Genomic DNA, 22,661 nt, shown 5'->3' with positions numbered 1-22,661 from the left:
TGGCCAGCCTGCCTGCCCTGTGAAACGGGGCACGCGGCAGGGTGCCGGCAAGGTCTGCAGGTAAGTCGAGCGTTGGGGGCGGGTCATCCCATCTCCTCTGGGGTCCATGCGGGGACACAGCTGGGCCGGGAGTGGGGGAGGGAGGGGGAAGGAGGAGGGGTGTTTGCAGGCGTGGGCCTGAGTGCCCACAGCCTGTGCTCCACCAGGGAGACCCCCGGGACCCCAGCCAGGCCCCAGGGCAGGTTCCCCCTCCTGCCTGGGGCCTTCCGCGAGGCCGCCCGCTCACCTTCTCAAAGATGCGGTAGTTCCTCACTTTGCCAGCGGTCTCATCCCACACGACCAGAACCTGCAGGCAGAGAAGCGGGCAGCACGGGGCTCGCTCGCCTTGGGCCCTTAGACCCCGCGCGGGCCCCCCAGAGACCGAGCCGGTGGGCAGCAGGGTCAGGCCAGGTCCATGGGGGAGGGCGGCCCTGCACACGGACAGCAGGGTCCAGACGGGCGACCTCGCCCCAGGGGTCCCGCCCTCAGAGCCGGGTGAGACGTAAGTAACAGCGGCACGTGTCTGGTCCACGCTGGGACCACCCCGATAGTCATGGGGCAGCTGAGGCTCAGTGAGGTCACACGAGTCCCCCTTGGAGGGCCCTGGGCAGAGCCAGCGGACGTCCTACCAGGCTCACCGCCCCCAAGAAGCCCCCCTCAGGTTGCAGGAACAGGAACCCCACCCTTTCCTTCCTGCCTCCTGCCCGTGCTGCGGGGTGGGCATCACTGCCGATGGTGACGAGACCCCCGGGCCCACCTCCCTCGGTGCCTACCTTCCCCGACTTGGTGGAGGAGTTCCGGATGCAGTAGAGACCGTCCTGGGGCGCCCCCCGGGGGCTCGTGGTCTTGAAGAGCCTGCAACAACACGGCGGCGTGGAGGGGAGCTCTCGGGGACCCTCCGACCCCACCCACCTCCCCCATTCCGAGAGCACCGGGGTCACAGGGGCAGATGCAGAGCCCGCGTGGGGGGCGGCCAGAAAAGCAGGAAGAGCTGGGGTGGGGGCGGGGGGCGGAGACCCTCAGGTCTGCCCAAACAAGGCCGAGGAGAAAAGCAGACGGCGCACCGACCTCTCCACCTCGCAGGACTCGGTGGTGTTGATGAACACTGAGCTGGGCAGCGGCACCTGAGCAGTCAGGGTCAAGGGTCGGGTTACGGTCATGGCCCGGGACGGGGCTGGGTCCCTCCTCCCCGCTGGCTGCCAGCCTGTGCTGGGAGCCAGGCCTTTGTACCGGGCTCGACCCTCCAGCCCCAGAGCCCCCAGCTTTCCGACAGCCCGCCAGCCCCCTCCACAGCCCCCGCAGCGGCTGAGATGCGGGCGCCGCCCCCCAGCCTTGCCTTCTCGTAGTCATCGTCGGAGCCCTCCCCGTCAGCGTCCGCCTGCGATGTGTCAGTCTGCACGGCTTTCCGGGGTTTTTCAAAGGAGAAGCTCCTGAAACTCTGCCCATCGGGGGGTGATCGCCTGGGAGCGGGACAAGAAGAGGGAAGCCGCGGTCCGTCAGACGGGGAACAAAGCCCCACTCCCCTCGGTGACGCCCCCTCGCCCTCCGGGCGACCACACTGAGCCTCGGAACCCAGGAGGTCTGGGGCCTGAAGCCCTGGCAGCCGTCAAAGGCTCGTGACTTTGGAGCTCCAGGAGCCAGGGTCCGTGCTGATCGTCCTGAGGCAGCAGGAATCACCTGAGGCCAGGAAGCCTGAGCTGGGATCCCTGGCCTGGGTCATCCTGGGGTCTGGACGCTGCGGGAAAAGGCCCCAGTCTGAGGGCGGTCTCCTTGCTACGGACCAGCCCTGTGGCCTCAGCCAAGCCATGCTCCCCCGACAGCAATCGAGGACAACGCCAACAGCCCAGGCCAAAGAGACACGCCCTTGCACGTGGCCACGTGCTCCTAAGCCAGGGCTCCGGGGAGGATTCAGGAAGGCGCCCTGGATGGGCTGCCAGGCTGTGGGTGCCGCTGTGCTGTGGGTGATCGGCTGTGGCCCAGGCGGCCCTGTGGCACTCAGGGCCTGATACAGGGACCCGGCCCACGACTCTGCAGCCCCTCACAGGACAGAACTGCCAGGGACGTCGTGACGGGCACAGTGCTGGCAGAGCCCTGGGGAGGAGCGGGACACGGCCAAGGGCTCCCGGGGAGAACCGGGCGGGAGCATCCACTCGGGGTCACCCGTGGCCCCCAGAGCCTTCACTGCTGAGGGTCCCACGGGCTGGAGTGCCATGACACACGCCTTTCCCGGCACTGCCCAGCAATGAAGCCCACGGGGTCTGGAGCAGGCCTCGGGGAGTCGGGCGGTCCCGCATTCCAGCGGCTTTCCAGTTGGGAAGGGCTCAGGCAGCCTTGGTGGCTTCAGAGCCAGCGCTGGGAAGGACGCTTGTGGCCCCGGAGGGCCCGCTGGCCCACAGAGGCTCAGCACCACGCCTCCCCGCAGCCCTGTCCCCAGAAGGCCAGCTGCCCTGCAGCCGCTCCCCTGATCCTGGGGAGCCCTCCCCACCGACAGGGGCTCCAGAAGGCCAGTCTCCCCAAAGCCCCCTCGCCCACGGCTCCCCGCAGCAACCAGACTCCAGGCTCGCCACCCACTGGGTAAGGCAGGACACCCCTGAGCCCCAGGGTCAAGTGGGAAGGGGCAGCAGGTCAGCCTAAGCAGGTAGGCGATCGAGGGCCTGGCACCCATGTGGGCTGAGAGCCGGGGGCAGGGAGACGGGGTCACCGGTGGTCAAGAGGGTCAACGGGCTGGGGAGGGGGCGCCGGGGGGCCAGGGCCGCAGACTCACTGGAGGTGCGGGAGCGCTGGCTTCTCTGGCCGGGGCAGGACGGGGGGCCGGTCTGCGGCCTCGGGCACGGGCAGCTTCAGCGGAGGCGGCCGGGGGGCCACGGGGGGCACACAGGGTCCGGGCCTGGCCGCCTCCCTCGGGGGGCCCTCTTCCACCATCTTCAGGAACTTGGGCTTGTTGGCCGGCACGGGCGGGGGCCCGGGGGCGGGTGGCCCCCGGGGGGACAGGTGGAAGGACTTGAGCTTGTCACAGTTCCGGGAGGCGGCCACGGCCGTGCTGGCGGGGCTGACCCCGTGCACGGGGATCCTGGGCTCCAGGCTGGGGCTGCTGTTCTCAGGGAAGCAAGGGGCTTTCCGGAGGCCGGGCCCGGGGGGCAGGACGTTCAGCGGGGGGTCACTCATCCTCCGGGAGACGGCGGGCACCCTGGGGCTGGGCTCCACCCGCCGGAGGGCCAGCGGCTCCCGCCTGGAGTCCTCGGGGGCCGGGCCGGCGTCAGGGAGGCCGCGCTTGGGGGGCGGGGGTGGCAGCAGGGGGCCTGGACCCTTGGAGGTGAAGGAGTGGGCGCGGGGCACCTCAGAGAAGACTGGCTTCCTGGGCGTGGGCACGGGGGGCGGGGGGTAGGCTGGTGGGTGGATCAGGGCGTCTGCAGAGCAAAAAGAGCCACGTGGTAAGCAGGCGTCCCCCGCCGGAGGCTGCAGCTGCACCCCCTCTGCGGGTGGCGGACAGCCAGGGCCCCTGCCCCGCAGCCTGGCCGCCCCACAGCCCCCCACACCCAACACTCCCTGTGCAGCCTTCCTTCTGGGTCTGGCCCGCCGCACGCCACTGGGCCCATCCCAGCCGCCCTCCAAAGCCTGGACAAAACTTCCCGAAGCCCAGATGCACATCAGGTTCCCAGAGAGGGGGGGCAAGAGACAGAGAGGAGGTCGGGAAGCCTCCCAGGATTGGGCTCAGAGGGCAGCTGGGACTCCTGCCGACAGGCGAGGAGGAAGGGCGGGAACAGGCTGGGGGGAGGCGGGTTGGATCTGCTTGTGACACATTCAAGCTGCTACAGAACATTTAGTGGACGCTGAGTGGACTTGATGCTTTCGAACTGTGGTGTTGGGGAAGACTCTTGAGAGTCCCTTGAATTTCAAGGAGATCCAACCAGTCCATCCTAAAGAAACTTAGTCCTGAATATTCATTGGAAGGACTGATGCTGAAGCTGAAGCTCCAATACTTTGGCCACCTGATGTGAAGAGCTGACTCATTTGAAAAGACCCTCACGATGGGAAAGATTGAAGGCGGGAGAAGAAGGGGACAACAGAGGATGAGATGGTTGGATGGCATGACCGACTTGATGGACATGAGTTTAGGTAAGCTCCGGGAGTTGGTGATGGACAGGGAAGCCTGGCGTGCTGCCGTCCATGGAGTCGCAAAGAGTCAGACACGACTTAAGAGACTGAACAACAACAAGAGCCAAGAAAAGGTCGTGAGGGGACGAAGGAAGGCAGAAATCTAGGTCACTGGACAAGAGGTCAAGGAACAGGTAGGCGGTGGTGGAAGAACTGGGCCAAGTCCCCGGGGATAATGAAAGTGACAAGGACAAGAGGGGCTGGGGAAGGAGAACGGGGTGGGGGAAGGCCTAGTGAGCAATGAGACAGAAGGCAAGGGATGGAGAGATGGGGACAGACAGCGGGGGCGGGGAGTGACACGACATAGAGCAGGACAGGGGCGTGGCCCTCCCACACGCCTCCCTGTCTCCCTGGTGATGCGGGTACAGGCTAGTAGCGCTGGCTTTGGGAGGCAGGGCTGGGTGGGGCGGTAAGCAACCACATGGCCGCCAGAGGTGCCCACAGAGGGCTAGCCTTGCTGTCCCCGGCTCAGCCAGGGCCTGGCTAAGTGTAGGGCCCCCCAATTTACCCCTGAACCAGCCCTCTCCCACCCAGGCTAACTGGAGGGGGTCGGAGAGCAGAGCCCGCCACTCCTGGTCTGATCCTCCAAACCCTCGAGCGGAAGGACGAAAACTGAGGCCCGAGGTGGAGACGGTCAGGCCTGAGGCCACCCAGGGCCCACCAGGACAGCCACTCCCAGCTCGGGGGCTCTGTCCAGCCCCGAGGCCCACTCCCCGCCCCAAGCGCTGCCCAGGCCGCGGGCCCGCCCGACCTACCCTCAGGCCTCCCGGGATCGGGGGAGTCGGGCTCCAAGTATGAGTCGTCCTCGTCATCATGCTCATAGTCTGCAGGGCAGACAGGGCGTCAGGCCCGGGGCAGCCCAGAACCAGGTGGCCGGGCGGGGCCCTCCACACCCCACCCCCTCAGGGAGGCAGAGACCAGGATGGGGACCCCGGACCCAAGACACCCAGGCAGCCTGAGAAAACCCAAGGGGCAGAGCAGGCAGGCCAGTCAGCCACCCCTCCCTCCTGGGCAGCAGCCAGCTGTAGACAGGCGTGGGCCAGGCACACAGGACGCATCTCACCTTCGCTGTCTGTGGGGTGCGGAGACAGGCTGATGTCCACCGGCCGCTCGATGGCGCCGTAGAAGCTATCGGTGTCCGAGCTGGAGTCGCTGAGAGCAGGGCAGGTGGGCAGGCGGGCAGTGAGGACCGGGCAGGGGCCCTCCCGCACTCACCCACGCGGACACGCAGACACACACAGAACAGGAGACTGGGGCGGGGGGCGACTGCCTTCTCAGCCCCACTGTGGTTCTCGCCACAGGCGCACCCCCTGCCTGCCCAGCCGGGTGCCAGGCCTCAGGGCTGGACCCAGGTCCCCGCCGGCTCCTGTGCTAGGGGCTCAGGCAGGGGCCCGCCAGAATCCTCATCACTGAAAGGACCGGGCAACTATTCCCGCCCAGAGAGCCCCTCTGTCTGCTGAGCCACCCTCCCCATGCAGTCCGCAAGACCCGGACGGGCTGGCCCACCGCCCTGGGGACTCACTCCCCCGTGAAGGGGGCTGGGGACCCACAGGACTAAGCCGCTACAAAACCGGGCCTCCCGGCTGGACAGGTAAAACCATGTCACCTCCCACACAGACGCCCCCGACAGGGTGCACGCACACACAGGCTTACACACGCGGGGGCACACCCCACACACACACAGCCCAGGTGGCACCCGGATACAGCCTTCAACCAGGAGACCCTGGGCCCAGCCCCCAGGGGTTGGGAGCCGGCTCAGGATCCCAGCCAGGGCCCTAGGAACACCCCGCCCACCTGGCGTCCAGAGGCAGCTCCTTCTTCTCCTGGAAGTGGCCGATCTCCTTGCGCAGCAAGGCCATCCAGCTCTGCAGGTGAGCCAGGGCCTCAGCGGGCAGGACCCACCCTCGCCTGCCCTGCCCTCCCCTCCCCACACAGGCTGGTCTGCATCGACCCCCAAGGCCGGCTCTTCCGGGGCTGCGGCCCTCTGCCAGCCCACCCAGGTTCCTCCTGAGACTGCCACCCTGAGCGCAAGGGCTGCCGGCGCCAGGCTCTGGGCATGAGGACAGGAGACAGAGGAGCAGCACCCGCCCAGCTGCCCGCATCCTGGGGGGCCCCACAGGGCCTGCATGGGGGCTGAGACCGTTCCTCGCCCCCCAGGCACCTTGCGCTCGTCCTCCGAGGAGGCAGAGAAGAACCACGTGCGGTGCTTCTTGCTGATGTGGATGATCTTGAAGGGGAAGACATTGTTGGACGTCGTCTCCTCAGCCGCCCGCATCACCCTGAGGGCAATGCCAGTGGTCACCGTCTGCTCCCCGCCCACAGGGACCACCTGAACGTGGACCCACCCGTGGACAGGCCTTGGCACCCAGCACCACGCCCTGAGGGACACGGTCATCCCCCGCTACACTGCGGCCTGAAGGCGGGGGTGCTTGCAGCAGAGGGAAGCGTGTGGGCAAGGGCGCGTGGTGAGGGACGGTGCAGATCTGGGAGGGCTTTCAGGAAGCAGTGGTGCGGGGCTCCGAGTCAAGGACACCCCATTCTCGCTGCCCCCCCCCACCCAGCAAGACTTTACTTGGATGCCTGGGGCCCCGCCTGACCCCTGGCTGCCTGCTGGGGACCCTCATGGGGCTCGGGTCAGTCTCAGCCCCACCCCTGGTCCCAGGTAGGGTGCCCCAGAGCACTTCAGAGAAGTGACCGTGGCTGTTCCCACAGCCAGGACGAGGGGTTCAGGGAACGATCACATCTGCCGGGGGATGCAGTCAGGCTGGGCACCTGGGCAGGTGCCATCGGGGGGCGTGGACCACGCCCTGGGGCAGGCTGCACCCCCACCAGGCTGTGGGCAGTGTGTCTGTGGAAAAGAAACGTCCCTCTTCAGAGGACCCCAGAGCTCCACGCGCCCGTGCCTGCTGGCAGCCACAGGGCCCTGGAGCCTCCGCTGTCCTCCACCTGCAGACCTGGTACTAGGCTGCCGGCAGGATGTGCGCAAAGGCCCAGAGTCACTCCCCAGGGGTCCCCGTCCTGCCACTGACACCATGGGACCCGCGGGTTCTCCCAGGCAGGAAGGGCCAGGCCCTCCTCAGGGGACCAGAGCTGCAAGGCCTGGGTGGTGTGACCCCAAGACCTAGAGCCAGGAAGCACAGGCGCAGCGCAGGTCCCAGAGGCTGAGGGCAGGTGGGCGGGCCCGCCCCGCCCCGCCCCGCCACGCCCACACGTCCCATCCCATTCGGAGGCCTGGTAACGGCCCAGCGGACCAGTAGTCAGAAAGGCCCTGAGGGGCAGGCTCGTGGCTGATTAAAGCCCCAGCGCACAGCCTGGGCCAGCAGCTGGGCTCTAGGCCAGAAGGAGGCAGCAGTGGGGGAAAGGGCAAGGGGTGGGGAGGAAGGAGGGCTGGAGGGGGCCTCTGGAGAGCAGATCCTGGAGGAGGCCCTGGCCTTGCCCCCAGGCCCTTGGCCAAGCCTGAGGGCTGGCTCTCAGGACAGGAGGGACTGGCAGGGGTGGGGTTTGTCCAAAGGGCTGGGGTCGTGAACAAGAAGGCCTGGACCTGCCTTAGTGGCCCCAGCGGCCAGCAGGTCACTTACCGGTTGTAGCCGCTCAGCGAGAAGGCGCCCTGCGGGGAGGCGGATGTGCTGCTCTTGAAGTAGTAGATACAGCGTTTGTGGATGACCACAAAGCGCAGAGGCCCTGCGGGCGGGGCGGGGCAGGGCGGGTGAGCCTCGGCCTCTGGGGACCACGCCCAGAGGCCCGGCATGGCTCCAGGGCAGAGTCTAAACAGGCAGCAGGCTGATGGGCACGCAGGTCCCCCGGGGGCAGGGGGAGATTCCAGGGGCTGCGTGGCACCCAACAACAAGTACTAAAGCGGGCTCCAGGAAGGGCAGAGGCGGGGCCGGCGGCCAGAGCCACCTTGCTGGTGCTGCCCAGCTTCTGTGAGGTGCCCTCCACCCCGGCTGGTGGAGTGAAGGTGGGGGCAAAAGAGCCCAGAGATGCTGGCAACAAAAGCGCCACCACCCAACATGGAGCCGACCCCAGGTAGTGATGGTGAGAGCCCCGTCCCTGAGCAGCTCCTCCTAGGCCCGGGAGCAGCTCAGTTGCAGGCCCTCGTTGGAGCCTCCGGTTCAGAAGAGAAGGGAGACACCAAACCAGTCAGCCTGGGCCCCTCAGCCAGGCAGCACAGGGTTAGGGAGTCCCTGGCAGAGGGCACAGCTCGAGCAACCCCACGGGACCTCGTGGCTGGTCAGAGGGATGGACAAGGTCCTGATGCTCTTGGGCCTTCAGTGTCTCGAAGCCAGGCATCTCGCAGGCCTGGGGGCTCCCCCTCTCCCAGCCTGCTCTCCTAGGGACCAGAGCCCAGGTCTCATGAAGCTCTCCAGAGACCCAGCACCTAGATGGGTGTTAGCTTGGCACATGGGTTCACTATAGACAGAGTGCCTGCCTGGCTCATTGAACACCAACCTGACACAGTGAAGGTACCATGCAGCAGCCAGACCTACCAGATCAGTAAGGGCCCACAGCTCCTGGCCACGGGCTGAAGCTCCCTGGCCAGCCGGTCAGCACTATGCACCCGATGCCCTCCTGTCTCCCCCAGCTGCACCACCCCAGACCCTCCCACAGCCCTGCGGGCTAGAAAGGCCAAGGTCAGGGCCCAAGAGGGCAGAGACAGAAGGGAAACTCCAGAGGGCCCACGGCAAGGAAGGAAGCAGAGGCTCAAGAAGGCGGGCTGCCTGGCCACAGAGGCCCAGGGGGGCTCAGCCCTATTCCTGGGGCCTCCCTTCATGCCCCCCCCCCGCCCCCACCCCCACCCCCACCCAGGGGACTCACATTTGAGCAGCTGCAGCTGGGTACCGCCCTTCTTGTGCAAGTAGCCGGCCTTAGCCACACCCCCAGGCATGGTGAGCAAGTTCTGCGCACCGATGGCCTTCATGGGGACAGGCCAGTGCATCTCTTCGGCCGCCATGAAGCTACAATGCAAAGGGACGGGGACGTGTCTTAGCCAGGGACGGGGACGCACTATTGCCTACTGTGGCCATGACAACCATGTGGTGGGTTGAGTGGGATCCACCCCGTCAGCCTGGGGCATCACTCGGGCAGGGACCACACAGTGCAGACACCAGGGACAGGCTGCCTGCCTGGGGGTTAACACAGGATCCTCCGTTCCAGGACCCCACTCCACAGCCTCTTCTTCCTGTTCCAGGCGCTCTCCCAGAAACCTCGCAGGCTCTTTAGTCTCAGACTTCCAGCCTCCACCTGGAATGACTGCTAACCCTCTTCACCTGGAGAACTCCTACTCGTCCCTCAAGTCCCAGATTCAGAGTGCCCTTCTCTGTGAGGCACCTCAATGCCCAGTCACATTCCGGTCCACCCCCTACTCCTGGTCCCTCTGAACTGCACCCCCAACCCTGCGCTGTTTTTTCCAGTGCCCGCCCCCATCCCACCGGCGCCTGGTTCCTCCTGGGTCCACAGTGGAGCTGGAGGAGTCAGGGTCAGACCCAGAAGCCCAGTCTTGCCGGAACTGCTGCCCCATTCCCCGAGACACACATGCATACAGAGAAAACCACTGCTCCTGGCAAACCAGCGCACTCCACCAAATGTCCACTGCCTCCCGCCTCCCCGGACGCCTCATCCTCGGTGGGGCCCCGCCTCGGTCTCTGCCCAGGTCCCGCGGGCTGCCCCTTCAGCTCCCCCTGCACACAAAGCCAGCCCTCTGGCCTGCGTCCCCCAACAGCGGAGGCTACGACAAAGGCGCACCACCCCCGTGCCCGACCGGCCGGCCCAGAACAGGCACCGCGGGCGTAGGGAGAAGGCGGCCCCGCGCTGGTGCCCGCCCCAGGAGGTGTCAGCAGACAGACGGACCCCGCCCCGCCCAGAACCCCAGACCTGCAGGGGGCCGGCCCCCGCCCGCCAGCCCGCCTTTGTTCTCGCCGGAAGCGCCGGTCGGTCCCGCTCGGTACTCACGATGTCCACGCGGCGGGCCCGGCTGGGTTCGGGGGGGCGGCCCGCACCCGCTTGCCCTGTGCGCACCGACATGGCCCCGGGCCGCGCGCCCCGGCCGCTGCCTCGGCCCCTGCGCCAGCCTCCCGGCGGCCCCAAACCCGCGGCCGCAGCCCCGCGCCCGCCATGCCGCCGCGCCCCCTGCCCCGCGCCCAGCCGGGCCGCCCCGCCCGGCCCCGCCCTCGTCCCGCCCACGCCCCGCCCCAGTCCGGGTCGCTCCGCCCCCCCAGCCCCGCCCCTCGCCCCGCTCCCAGCCTGGCCGCCCCCGCCCCGCCCCGCCCCGCCCCTCGCCCCGCCCCTCGCCCCGCCCTCTGCCGGGTAGACCCGCCCCAGTACGGACCGCCCCGCCCCCCGGCTCCTCCCCTCGCGCGGCCCTGCCCGGCCCTCCGTTTCTCCCCCGGCCGCCCCGAGGAGGCGCTCGGGCGCTAGGAGGAGGCCCGAGGGGGCCGCCCGGAGTCAGGCAGCCTCAGAGGCGAACGGGCAGCCGGCTTCACAGCCCCGCGGCTAGAAGGCCCCCGCCCGGACCCCAGCCCCACCCGGCTCCGTGCGACGGAGCCCTTGGGAAAATGCCTCCTCCTCCCCGGAGGGGCTCTGCTCAGTCGGGGCGAGGACCGCCCTGCCTCTCGGCTCAGGCGGGGCTGGTGGGCGAGAGTGCCCCCTCGGGGAAGGCTGCGGCGCCGGTCTGACCCGGGATTCCCCGCAGGAGTCAGGGGTCTGGTCCTGGGCACCTCCCACCTTCTTGGAAGTCGGTGGGCACTCTCCCAGGAGACCCCCTAGGTTGGCGGGGGCCCTTGGTGGCCTCCCCACCGTTCTGCCTCCTCTGCTGCGGACCAACATGGGCCACGGCAGCAGCGGGCAGGCCTACTTTCAGCCCTGCTCCCACCTGGCTGCCCGCCCCCGGCTACCAGCTGCCTTCCCAGGCCAGCGCTCAGGCCCCTCCCCGCCGCAGCCAGCCCTGGCCTGTCCCAGAGGCCGCCCTCCGCTCCATGCCCATTCTCAGTGCCCTTGCCAGCCCTCCCAACAGCATTCCCAGCCCCCCGCCTGTGCCCCCTCCACCACCTCTGGGTGCTGCCACTTCCTCTCCTCAGTTCCCCCTGGGCCTCCAGTCTCTTTCCTCCATCACCGTCCCCTCCGCACATTCTCTAACACACGCCCAATGCCCGTCGCTGCTCCGTTCTAAAACACCAGGGCCTGCTCACATCCCACCAGCCCTTCGGGATCAGGCCCCTGTGGACCTCTCTCGTGGGCTCTCCTCCTGCCCTCCGCCTCCCTTGTGCCTGCACCACCTAGGCCCAGGGCACACGTTACTCAAGTCCACCACACTCCCACCTTCAGGCCTCTGTCCACTGTGTTTCCTGCCTCCTCTTACAACTGAGCTATCTCAACCCTCAAGAGTTGGTCCAAATAAACACCAGTCCTTCACAAACTCTGCCAAAAACCAGAGGAAGGCACTCATTCTAAAAGGCCAGCATTACCTTGGTACCAAAACCAAAGACCTCACAAGAACTACAGACCAGTATCCCTTATGAGTGTAGACAGAAAGTTCCTAACCAAAACACTAGCAAGCTGAGTCCATCACCACACACAATGAATTCTAGACCACGCCTAGTGGGATTTAACCTAGGAATGCAAGCTTGATTTAACAGTCAAAATTCAAAGAATGTAGAAAATTCCTTGGTGGTTCAGTTCTTAAGACAGCGCTTTCACTGCCAGGGCCTGGGTTCAACCCCTGGTGGGGGAATTAAGCTCTCGCAAGCTGGCACTGGGGCCAAAAAAACCGTCAAAAAGCAAAATTCAAAGCATGTTATACATTATATCACCCTGCTTATTTAACTTCTATGCAGAGTACATCATGTAAAATGCCAGACTGGATAAAGCACAAGCTGGAATCAAGATTGCCAGGAGAAATATCAATAACCTCAGATATGCAGATGACCCCACTCTTAGGGCAGAAAGCAAAGAGGAACGAAAGAGCCTCGAGGAAGGTGAAAGCGGAGAGTGAAAAAGCTGGCTTAATCTATGGCTGATTCGTGTCAATATATGACAAAACCCACTGAAATGTTGTGAAGTAATTAGCCTCCAACTAACAAAAATAATAATTAAAAAAAATAAAATAAAAAGCTGGCTTAAAACTCAACATTCAAAAAACGAAGATCATGTCATCCAGTCCCATCACTTCATGGCAAACAGATGGGGGAAACAATGGAAACAGTGAGAGATTTTACTTTCTTGGCTCCAAAATCACTGCAGATGGTGACTGCAGCCACGAAATTAAAAGACACTTGCTCCTTGGAAGAAAACCTATATCAAACCTAGAAAGCATATTAAAAAGCAGAGACATTACTTTGCCGACAAAATCCTTCAAGTCAAAGCTAGGGTTTTTTTCAGTAGTCATGTATAGATGTGAGAGCTGGACCATTAAGAAGGCTGAGCGCCAAAAAACTGATGCTTTTAAATTGTGGTGTTGGAGAAGACTCTTGAGAGTTCCTTGGACTGCAAAGAGAGCAAACCAATCCATCCTAAAGGAAATCAGTCCTGAATATTCATCGGAAGGACTGATGCTCAAGCTGAAACTCCAATACTTTGGCCACGTGATGCGAAGAACCGACTCATTGGAAAAGCCCCTGATGGTGGGAAAGATTGAAGGCGGGAGAAGAAGGGGACGACAGAGTATGAGGTGATTGGATGGCATCACCGACTTGATGAACATGTGTTTGAGCAAGCTCTGGGAGATGGTGAAGGACAGTGAAGCGTGGCATGTCCATGGGGTTGCAAAGAATCAGACACGACTGAGCCACTGAACAATACAGCATAAATCTAATAAAGTACAAAACCACACAACTGTCTCAACGTGCTGTGCTTAGTTGCTCAGTCATGTCTGACTCTTTGGGACCCCATGGACTGTAGCCCGCCAGGCTCTTCTGTCCATGGGGACTCTCCAGGCAAGAATACTGGAGTGGGTTGCCATGCCCTCCTCCAGGAGATCGTCCCAATGCAGGGTTCAAACCCAGGTCTCCTGCACTGTAGGCAGATTCTTCACCATCTGAGCCACCAGGGAGACCCAGGAATATTGGAGTGGGTAGCCTATCCCTTCTCCAGGGGATCTTCTGACTCAGGAATCGAATCGGGGTCTCCTGCATTGCAGGCTTATTCTTTACCAGCTGAGCTACCAGGGAAGCCCCAACTGTCTCAACAGAAGCAGAAAAAGCATTTAACAAAATCTACAATTCTTCATAAGAACACTCAATAGGGATTTCCCTGGTGGCCCAGTGGCTGACAGATGCACTCCCAATGCAAGGCGTTCAGGTTCGATCCCTGGTCAGGGAACTAGATCCCACATGCCGCAACTGAGAGTTCGCAGGCCTCAACGAAAGATCCCACATGCAGTAACAAAGACTAAACACGCCATGTGCTGCACCTAAGACCTGGAGCAGACAAGTAAACTTTTTTTTTAAAAGAACATTCAACAAACTAGGAGTAGGAGGAAACTTCCTCAACCTGGTGAAGAACATCTATGAAAAACCCTGAGCGAACATCACGATCAGCAGTGAGTGACTGAAAGCTTCCAGTGAGGAACAAGGGAAGGACATTTTTATTCACCATTGAGCCAGAGTTTCCAGGACAGTTTTGCAGAAAGAAGAAATAAGAGCTATGCAGAATGGCAAGGAAAAAGTAAAATTGTTCAGAGGTTAGACGGTCAGGAAAACCCCCAGGGATCCACTAAAGAATGTTTAGAAATAATAAACAAGCTCAGCAAGGCGGCGGGACAGCAGATGGACACATAAAACTCTGCCGTACTTCCCTCTGCCAACAACAATCCGAAAATGAAACAGGAGCTAGCTCAGCTGTCCCTTCTTCAGGTGGTCCTCCCCGACCTAAGAGGGGCACCCGGGCACAAAAGGGGCACCAGGCTGTCCCACGGGAGGAGCAGAATGCTGCTGCCCTGGGTGGTGGGGACTGCGGGTGGCCTGGAAGCCAGAGGAAGTGACACAGAGCCCCCAGCCCACTCCATCGCCTCCTCCCCAGTCTGTAAGGAGACCTGGCATCTTTGTGGGGGAGGGGGCGCCGGAGGCAGAGCTGAGGACTGACGGAGCCCACCCCTCCGCCTGGCTCCGCACCTGAAGCAGAGGGAGCCGGGCGGCCCCGTAGTCCCACCCTGCTCGGCTCGGCGGCCAGGCAGGCACAGGCCTGTGAAGGGCTCAGTCTCACCTGGCCACAGCCCCCCCCGCGGACGGGAGGAGCGCTCCTGGCGCCCACTGGCTGACCTGGTAGCAGGCCTGGCTGTGCTCCACGGTCACCTCCTCTGGGAGCGTCCCTGCTTCAGAGACAGACAACGACGTTCCGCCGCCCCCCTCCAGAGGGTGGACCGTGGCAGGGCCGGCTCATCCTGACGCCCCTGCATCTTCTGGGCCCCCGGCCCTGCCCCGCACCGCTGGGACCTGCCCAGGAGCCCAGCACCAGGCAGCTCTCTGGTCTCTGCTCCGTGCTCACCCCCACCTTCTCGGAAAGCTGAGACTGGTCTGTGGGACCCAGGCCCGAGGCTGCAGCACCCAGGGGCAGAGCAGGCAGGTGAAAACCACTCCTCCTCGCAGAGACAGCCCTGGGCTCCAGGAAGTGCAGGCTCTGTGGCTACCCTCCCCCTGGGGTGTGAGTCCCCGGGGCATGCGGTCATCCCCTGAAAAGGCCCACACACCCAGCCACTGTCACGGACGGCGCACCCAGGCAGGACGCGTGCATGAGCCGCACGGCGCGGGTGAGAAGGTTCTGTGCGTGCTCTTTGGCATGTGTGCACACGCGTGTGCACCGTGTGAGCCTGTGCACGAGAGCAGAGCTCCCTCGGCTCCCCTTCCCGACACCTGCAGACCTGCGGCCCTGGCTGTGGCGAAGGAGCCGGCGCCTCGTGCGACCACAGCGCTAGGGGTTCCTGTCGGTGGTCACTGGCCGCCCGTCTGTGAGCGCCGCAGGGAGGGGAGGCCAGGGCTCCCAGGGTCCCCAGGGCGGTCATTCGCACACTCACAACTATGCACACACTCACTTGTCACAGGCACACATGTGTGCTTACTCACACACAGCTACCTGCACGTGCTCATACATGCCACGTCCACACACGCCCTCAAACGCACACGCAGACTCGCTCAGCTGTTCACACACACGCGTGCACACGCTCGACACACGTGCATGCTCACGTTCATTCTTACACGTGTGCTCACCCTCACACGCGCCCGCGTGCACCCCAGCATACTCAGAGACACACACTGACTCCCACGTGTACTCACACACACCCTCCAGGGCGTTAGGGCTAGGGTTAGGGTTAGGGTTAGCCCTCCACAGGCTGAGAGGACCCTCTGTGGGGGGTCCGGTCCCCTGGGCAAGGCAGCTTGAGCGCTAGAGTCATCAGCACCGCCCCACAGCCCTGCAGCCGTCCAGCGCCGGGCCTGACCGCTCCTTAAACCCCACAGCACTGCTCTGCCCCCAGCTCACAGGCTCGCCCGGGGCACCCCGGGCACACACCGTGTGCCAGGCTCCGCGCTTCTCAGGGATCGCCCACGTCACCACCCCAGCACTCCCTGATGTGTGAACCAGCATCGTGCCCACTGGTGAAGACAGAGAGGGTCAGAGACGCTGAGTAATTCCCAAGCACACGGGCCTGCCGCCCCACCCGGGCACTCAGCGGGCGCTAGGTGGCGCCTGAGGGGCGGGGCGCAGCGCCTCTGGGTTCAGTCTCCCCTTTCAATTGCTCCTCTCCCTTCCTCTTCCCTGTATCTTTCTCCACAAAAGAATGGAAACCAAAAGAAAACCATCTCCCACGAAACCAAAAAAACAAAACATCTCCCACGAAGGCTGGTGAGCAGCCGCGCCAGGGGGAGGAGCACGACCCGGGCTGGGGTCCCTGAGACCCCAGGCTCTTGAGCCCCCTGCCAGGCACCCAGGCAGGGGGGTGGGCGGCAGGCAGGCGGCGGGGCTCACACGGCTCTGCGCTCCCCCAGTGCAGGCACGCTCACACACACACAGGCACGCTCACACACACTCAGGCACGCTCACACACACACAGGCACACTCACACACACTCAGGCACACTCACACACAGGCACGCTCACACACACACAGGCACACTCACACACACACAGGCACGCTCACACACACTCAGGCACGCTCACACACACACACAGCATGTGCACCCAGGGCCCAGTGCCCACAGCCCCTGGGCAGGGCAGGGTGTCTGGTGGAAGGCCCACGCCAACCTGGGGCCTGCTGCAGGCTGCCAGCCGAGCAGCGCGGGCCGTGGGCTCCCACCGGCTGCCCCGTCCACCCCTGGCCTCTCCTCTCCTCTCCTCTCCTCCTGGGGCTCGGGGCCAGGGTCCTGTGCGTCCCACCACCGCCGCCCCGAGGAGGGTGGGTCCGAGCTCACACACGGGCACCCCGGAGCGGCTCTAGAGGCGCTGAGCCGGCATGGGCTCCCAAGCCCCCCGCCCTGGGGCCGCCCCACTGACCTGGTGGCGCTGAGCCAGCACATGGCTCTCCTCCTGCTTGGTGACGGCCTGGGGGCAGGTGTCCTGGGGTCCAGGAAGGCCATGCGGCTCAGGGGCCATGGGGCGGGGCTTCAGCCGGCATCCCGGGGCAGGTGAGCCGCTCGCTCCCTCCTGCTGGCAGCCGCCCGCCGCCTGTATCTGGGGCCTGTGGCCGCCGGGGCTCCTCCCCGACCAGGACTTCCTGCTGCTGGGCCCCTGGGCAGCCCCGGGTAGCCAGCACTTCCTGTGAGGCCCAATGGTGCGCCCGCTCGGTGCTCTGGCCTGCTAGCTTTCAGTCGTGCCCACTGTGGCCAGAGACGACACTCGCCAGGCCCCAGGACGAGGCCAGCTGTGACCACCCCCCGCCCCGGGGAGGAAGCCGCTTGCCAGGGCCCCACCCCCTACCCCAGGGCCACCTCTGCGGATTGGGCTTCTTCCCAGCGAATCACGGGAGCCCTGAATTCCAGGGCATCAGGCCCAGCTTCCCTGGCCCCAAAGACAGCCGCACACGAAGTCACGATCTCCCCAGGGCGCCCCGCGGGCCAGAACAGAGACTCTGCCACGTGGCTCTGCCTCCTGAGGCCACACACAGGGGCCCACGCCTCTCGCACCAGGAGACCTCCACGTGTCAAGGTGGCCGCCTCTCTGCCCTTTGACCCCAAGGGGCGAAGGACGGACAGGATGCCAACCTTCCCTCCGTGTCCCCCAGGCCTCTCTGCCCCTCCCACGCCCACGCCAGGCGCAGCCTCTGTGACACAGCTGGGCTCACACCCCCCACCGAGCGCACTCGCGGCTCCCCGACGAACACCTGGCTTGCTAGAAAGCACTTCGCCCCGAGTGGCCAAGCGCGCTCCGTCCCTGCCTGGTCCCCACCTGGGTCCCACTCACAATGCAGCCCCCCCACCCCCCAGGCCTGCTCTGCTCCTGCAAGCTGGGCTTCTTCCCCCACCCAGGAAGCTGGGGACAGGGAGCCCAGCCCAAGCTGCTGGGCACTGAGTCCCGTGCCCCCTGCCTCCCCTCCCCTGAGCTCCAGCTGGGGCATGGAGCGCTTCAGGGCCCCGCAGCCGCAGGGTCTGAGGGGCACGGCGGGTCCTCGGGCGCTGCAGAGGCTCGTCCTGGCCTGCCCAGCAGGTATCCCAGGCGAGACCCACGGCCGGCCTGCGGGCACCTGGCCGCACACACATCCAGGTGCTCGGCTTGGGCCTCAGACACACCCCCCGCCCCGCCGTCTCCTGGATGGGGAACTTGGGTTTGTGCGTCCTCACTCTGCTCAGGGGGCACCCTGGCCTCCCCCCCAGCAGCAGCCTCAGTGCCTGCTGGGGGCCGTGGGCAGAGGGCGCCTACAGCAGACAGCTGACCACAGCCCACGGGCAGGGGGTGGCAGGGAGGTTAAAGGGGGCCTCCTCCTGTCCACCCTCACAGCCTGCCCAGAGTGGGGAGGGGGCCCCAGCCAGCCTCTGTCCTGTGCAGACAGAGGACCACACCTGCGGGAGCCGTGGGGTCTCCATGGAGGTCAGACCGCGCTGGCCCCTTCCCTACCCTATTTCCTCAGGGAGGCCGAGGCCAGGATTCCCGAGGTCCCCGCTCCAGGCCTCCCAGTTTCTCCCAGTGACCTCCCCTCTCTCCCGCTCCAGGCCTCCCAGTTTCTCCCGGTTTCTTCCGGCTCCTCCCCACCCCCCAGGCCGCAGTTCATCTTTGCAACAAATAACGCTTCTTTCATTTGGTGGCCCAGCTGGCGCAGAATCCGCCTGCAGTGCGGGAGACCCGGGTTCCATCCCTGGCTTGGGAACGGCCACCCAGTCCAGCATTCTGGCCTGGGGAATTCCATGGACTGTATGGTCCATGGGGTCGCAAAGAGTCAGACACGACTGAGCGACTCTCACTTCATTCACTTCATGTTCCTGAAACAGAGGGTGTTCAGGGCCCCTCCTCCAGCAGTGGGGACCACCTCCCCGCCCCACTAGACTGGGAATAACCATCATCCAAGCAGTAAGATGGGTGGGGCTGGGGTCCCAACTCTGGGAAGCTCTGGTTTCCACTCCACCTTCCCCAAGTTGTAGCTCTTCCCCCAGCCCCCAGGGCGGCTGCCTCTAAATTCCAGGCTTGGGGACCACCCACTGAGCCACACGCTTACCAGGGTGGGTGGGACTAGTCAGCTGCTGGGCAGGGGCCGGTGTCAGCCTGCGAAAGAGGGAGGAGAGCCTTCTGGGTTCCAGGGCCCTCGGCCTCCTCTGGAGCGAGGCACAGGCCGGCGCAGCACCGCCCCTGCCGCAGGCCGTGAAGCCTGTCCTGCCCCGGTGTTCACAGCCCACTCACCCGCGCTGACCACAGGGACGCGGGGCTTCACGGAGCAGGGCGCTGGCCGGGCCGACGGCCAGGGAGCGGAGGTGTGGGGACCGGAACCACGGCCCTGGCAACCCCCGTCTCCCAGGGCCCCAGTGCCCAGCCCGGTGCCCGCCTGCCGCCTTTGTGCCAGGGAGAGCCTGCAGGCTCAGGGAGGGCCCTGTGCCCAGGGCAGGGTGACTGGCACCTCCACTGGTGAAAACCTCAAGCTCTCAAAATAAGACGCTTTGCATCAGTCCCCACGAAGGGCCCGGGGCCACCCACAGTCAGCCTAGGGCCCACCTACTTGGTCCCCACCCTGCAGGACCAGGGGCCCGGAGCCCTTCCCCTCCTCTCTGAGCCAGTTCTTCTCTCTGCCTGGCACTGTAACCCGCCTTCCGGTGAGGAGATGCGAGGAGTCCCGGGAACTCGGGCCAGGGTGCCATCCAGCTGAGCAGAGTGAGTGGGGGGCATAGGGGCAGAGTCCTGCCCAGGGTCACCCCGTGTTGTGGGCTGAATGGGGGCCCCTGAGTCCCTGGGAACCATGATTGACCTTACTTGGGGAAGGACCTTCGCATACGTGACTAAGGATCTCACCCTGGTTTAGCCAGATGGGCCCTAAATGAAACAGCAAGCATCCTTGTAACAGACAAAAGAGGAAGAACTCGATGAAGAAGTCAGGTTTGTGTCACCAGAGGCAGAGAGTGGAAAGAGAGGGAATCGAAGGAAGGCGGCCAAAAGGTACAAACTTCCACTTCTAAGGTGGATAAGTCCTAGGGAAGCGATGGACGACATGGTGACCGGCCGACACTGCTGTGTGATACACAGGAAAGCTGGAAAGAGAATACATCCTGCCAGTTCTCATCATAAGAAAACATTTTCTTCTTTTTTCTTTTCAATGTATCTATATAAGCAGACAGATGCTGACCGGATCTATTGTGGCAATCCTCTCACAATATATGCAAGTCAACCATCATGCTGTGGGCCTTCAATTTAAAAATAAAGAGAGAGAGAGAAAAGACAGAGGAGAAGGGGAAGGCAGAGGCAGAGACTGGGGTGACGTGTCCCTAAACCAAGGAAGCCCAGGCCCGCAGGCAGTCCCCAGGAAGCTGGAAGACAGAGAACGGGGAAGGATTCGCCCTGGAGCCCTCGAGGGAGTAGGGTGCTGCTGACATCGTGACTTTGGAGTCCGGCCTCCAGGACCGTGAGAATACATTTCTGTGTTTCACAGCCCCCAGCTGGCGGCACTTGGCTAGGGCGGCCGTGAGAAACTATTTCACACGGGGACTTGCCCACGTTCTTCCCTGGATGAAGTCACAGTCGGTTAGAAGCCCGGGGCGTGCCCTGCAGGGTGAGGCTGGCTCTGCGAGGGTCCCCTCGGCATGAGGCTGGACAGGGTACATCTGGGCGGCCTCCCTGGACATCCATGGCCTCCTGTGGGCCTGGCTCACCACCTCCCACGCCCGCCGTGCACCGGCTGAGGCCAGGCCTGGCCCACACTCAGCATACCTGCAGGGCCCACCTCCCGGCCAGCCCCTCCTTGGCTCTGTCCAGCCACCTCCACCACGGAGCAGAGGTCGGGCTGGCCCCTGGCTGAGCGTGCGGGGTCTGGCCCCTGCTTGCTGCCCTGGACCCTCAGCTGTGGGCCTATCACAAGGACCACCGCGCCCCATTCTCAGACTGCAATCTCCTCCACTGGAAGCCATTTCCTCTCCAAAAGGCCCCCGCATCCTTTGCGAGAAGGACCTTCTAGGACCTCAGCCCCTTCCCTGCAGTCTCCAAGTCAGTGGCACAGCCTTAGGCATCACATGTGTGGCCCCAGCGTTCCCCCACGGGCCTGGGTCCCCCTGTATGCCCAGAGCCCAGTGCCTGGTCCACCAAAGGGACCAAGAGACCGAAGGATGCGTGGTCAGGTGGGCTCACTGTTGCGTCTACACACGCGGCCGCACCCTTACATGGCTACACCAGCACACGCCCAGGCTGTCCCCCAGAGCCAAAGTGAGGAGCGAAGCTGACCCCAACGAGAACGGAGGTCCAGTGGCTGCCGCAAAGCCCCGTGGCCACAGGACCTCTGCCTGGTGAGTGAGCCGTTGGCCAGCACTGGGTGAGCCCTGGGGTCTGCTCACTGCAAGACAGAGACCAGGCCAGCACCGTGCTGGGGTCTAGGAGGCCCCCCGGGGCTTGTCAGGGCTGCCCAGGGTGGGGTCGCAAGGCAGTCCAGCAGCTGCTGTGGGCGGGGACAGAGGGAATTGGGGAAGTGCAGAAAGACGCTGGCATGCACAGCTGCCCACACGGAGCCGGCGCTTCCGAGGGCGGTGGCCAAACGGGGGCAGGAGTGTGGTTTCGGGACCCTCGCCTCGAGCTCTGTCCCCACAGACAACTCAAGGGAGCCCACGTGCCCCTGTATGCGCCCCCACCCCACAGCCAGCTGGGGCTGCCTCTCCAGGCCTGGCCTCTGCCTCTAGCAAATATTCCCAGATCAGGCAGCATCTCCCAAGGGCCAGGGTCGAGGGCTGGGTGAGCCTGCGGGGGCAGAGCTGGGGGGCCCCCAAAGAGAGCCGGGGCCCCTCAGAAAAGAGCAGGGGCCACCCACGGGCCCCGCATCAGGTGCAGGGCACCCTCATCGGAGCCCCGGAGAAGGCAGGGCTCCCCAGGAAGGAGCAGCAAGTGGACGGGTCAGGGGACGGCTGGGCGGACGGGTCGGGGGACGGCTGGGCAGGCGTGCCAGACTCAGGGCCCCCGACTTCTGGACCAAGGCCGCACAATAGGCTGTGGTGGGGGGGCCGGGGGCTGGGGGAAGTGCGGCGTGGTACCGTCACCCTCTCGTCTCAAACCACAAGCCAGAAGAGGCGTTCCAGGATTCACACTTCAGTTCATCATGACACTGACAAGTTTCCACTTTTTAATTGCTTGATAAAAAAAACTCTCCAAAGTGCTGACGTGTGGCTGGGTCCACCCCCACGTTCCTGGCCCATCGCCCACGGATGTTCACGGCTGCGCACACAGCCGGCGTGAGCACCCAGGTACCCGCCCCCCCCACCACCACCAGGGCGGGGTCGCTCCACCACGGGACACTGGGAAGCAGGACAGCGATGGTGATGCACAGACTTCCTTGGGGACAGGCCGGGTCCACCCTAACCTCGCGGCCCACCCTCGGCTGCCTCCTCGTGAGAACAGCGGGCCGACGGCGCCTGCACGAGGCTGTCCCAGGGATCACCGGGCATGGCCCGGGGACAGGGGGGCTCCAGGGGTCCTGCCGGCCACCCCGTTGTCACGGGCACCTCGGGAAGGAAGAACATCCTCCCGAACCGCCCTGCTCAGAGCCGGAACACGCCCTCCAGGCTGCCCGTGGGTCAGCACCCCCAGCACTCCCTGCCCACGGCTGCTGGCCCCATTCTGAGCCACGGCCCCAGGCGTGGAAACGCCACCTTTGTCCAGCGCGTGGCTCAGCCTGGAGCAACATCTCCTGGCGCCCCAGGCCCCACACCTTCCTCCGCGGCCCCGAGTCCAGACCCACTGCCCACACACACAGCCCCTGCCCATCTACACACGCTCTCCCCACGAGCAGGCCTCCTAGGAGAGGCTCCGTGTCCCGAGCAGCCGCACTGACTGCAGCGTTGCCAGTCTGTCTGTTGACTGTCTGCCTCTCCC

At 64.6% G+C, this 22,661-nt stretch overlaps 1 protein-coding gene across 4 annotated transcripts in view; it reads right to left on the bottom strand.

Annotated features, from left to right (window-relative positions):
- Positions 1-22,661, bottom strand: part of SH3BP2 (SH3 domain binding protein 2) — a 47,408-nt gene that overhangs the window by 5,383 nt on the left and 19,364 nt on the right. For 2 of the 4 annotated variants that reach the window (XM_065914551.1, XM_065914550.1), the window contains exons 2-12: positions 9,010-9,149; positions 7,773-7,875; positions 6,356-6,473; positions 5,989-6,059; positions 5,258-5,346; positions 4,950-5,018; positions 2,804-3,446; positions 1,376-1,499; positions 1,108-1,163; positions 813-894; positions 287-346 (exon numbers count right to left, since the gene is read on the bottom strand). In XM_065914551.1, coding sequence (XP_065770623.1) covers positions 287-346; positions 813-894; positions 1,108-1,163; positions 1,376-1,499; positions 2,804-3,446; positions 4,950-5,018; positions 5,258-5,346; positions 5,989-6,059; positions 6,356-6,473; positions 7,773-7,875; positions 9,010-9,145 — 1,551 coding nt within the window. In that variant the 5' untranslated portion in view covers positions 9,146-9,149. Of the gene's footprint in view, positions 1-286; positions 347-812; positions 895-1,107; positions 1,164-1,375; positions 1,500-2,803; positions 3,447-4,949; positions 5,019-5,257; positions 5,347-5,988; positions 6,060-6,355; positions 6,474-7,772; positions 7,876-9,009; positions 9,150-10,143; positions 10,310-16,670; positions 17,068-22,661 lie in introns of those variants that run through there. The other 2 variants (XM_065914548.1, XM_065914547.1) reach the window with 2 other exon arrangements.

The sequence above is a fragment of the Muntiacus reevesi genome, chromosome 22 (assembly GCF_963930625.1).
Source record: "Muntiacus reevesi chromosome 22, mMunRee1.1, whole genome shotgun sequence".
In the NCBI taxonomy this organism is placed as follows: domain Eukaryota; kingdom Metazoa; phylum Chordata; class Mammalia; order Artiodactyla; family Cervidae; genus Muntiacus; species Muntiacus reevesi.
This window is presented reverse-complemented; position numbering and strand designations above follow the sequence as displayed.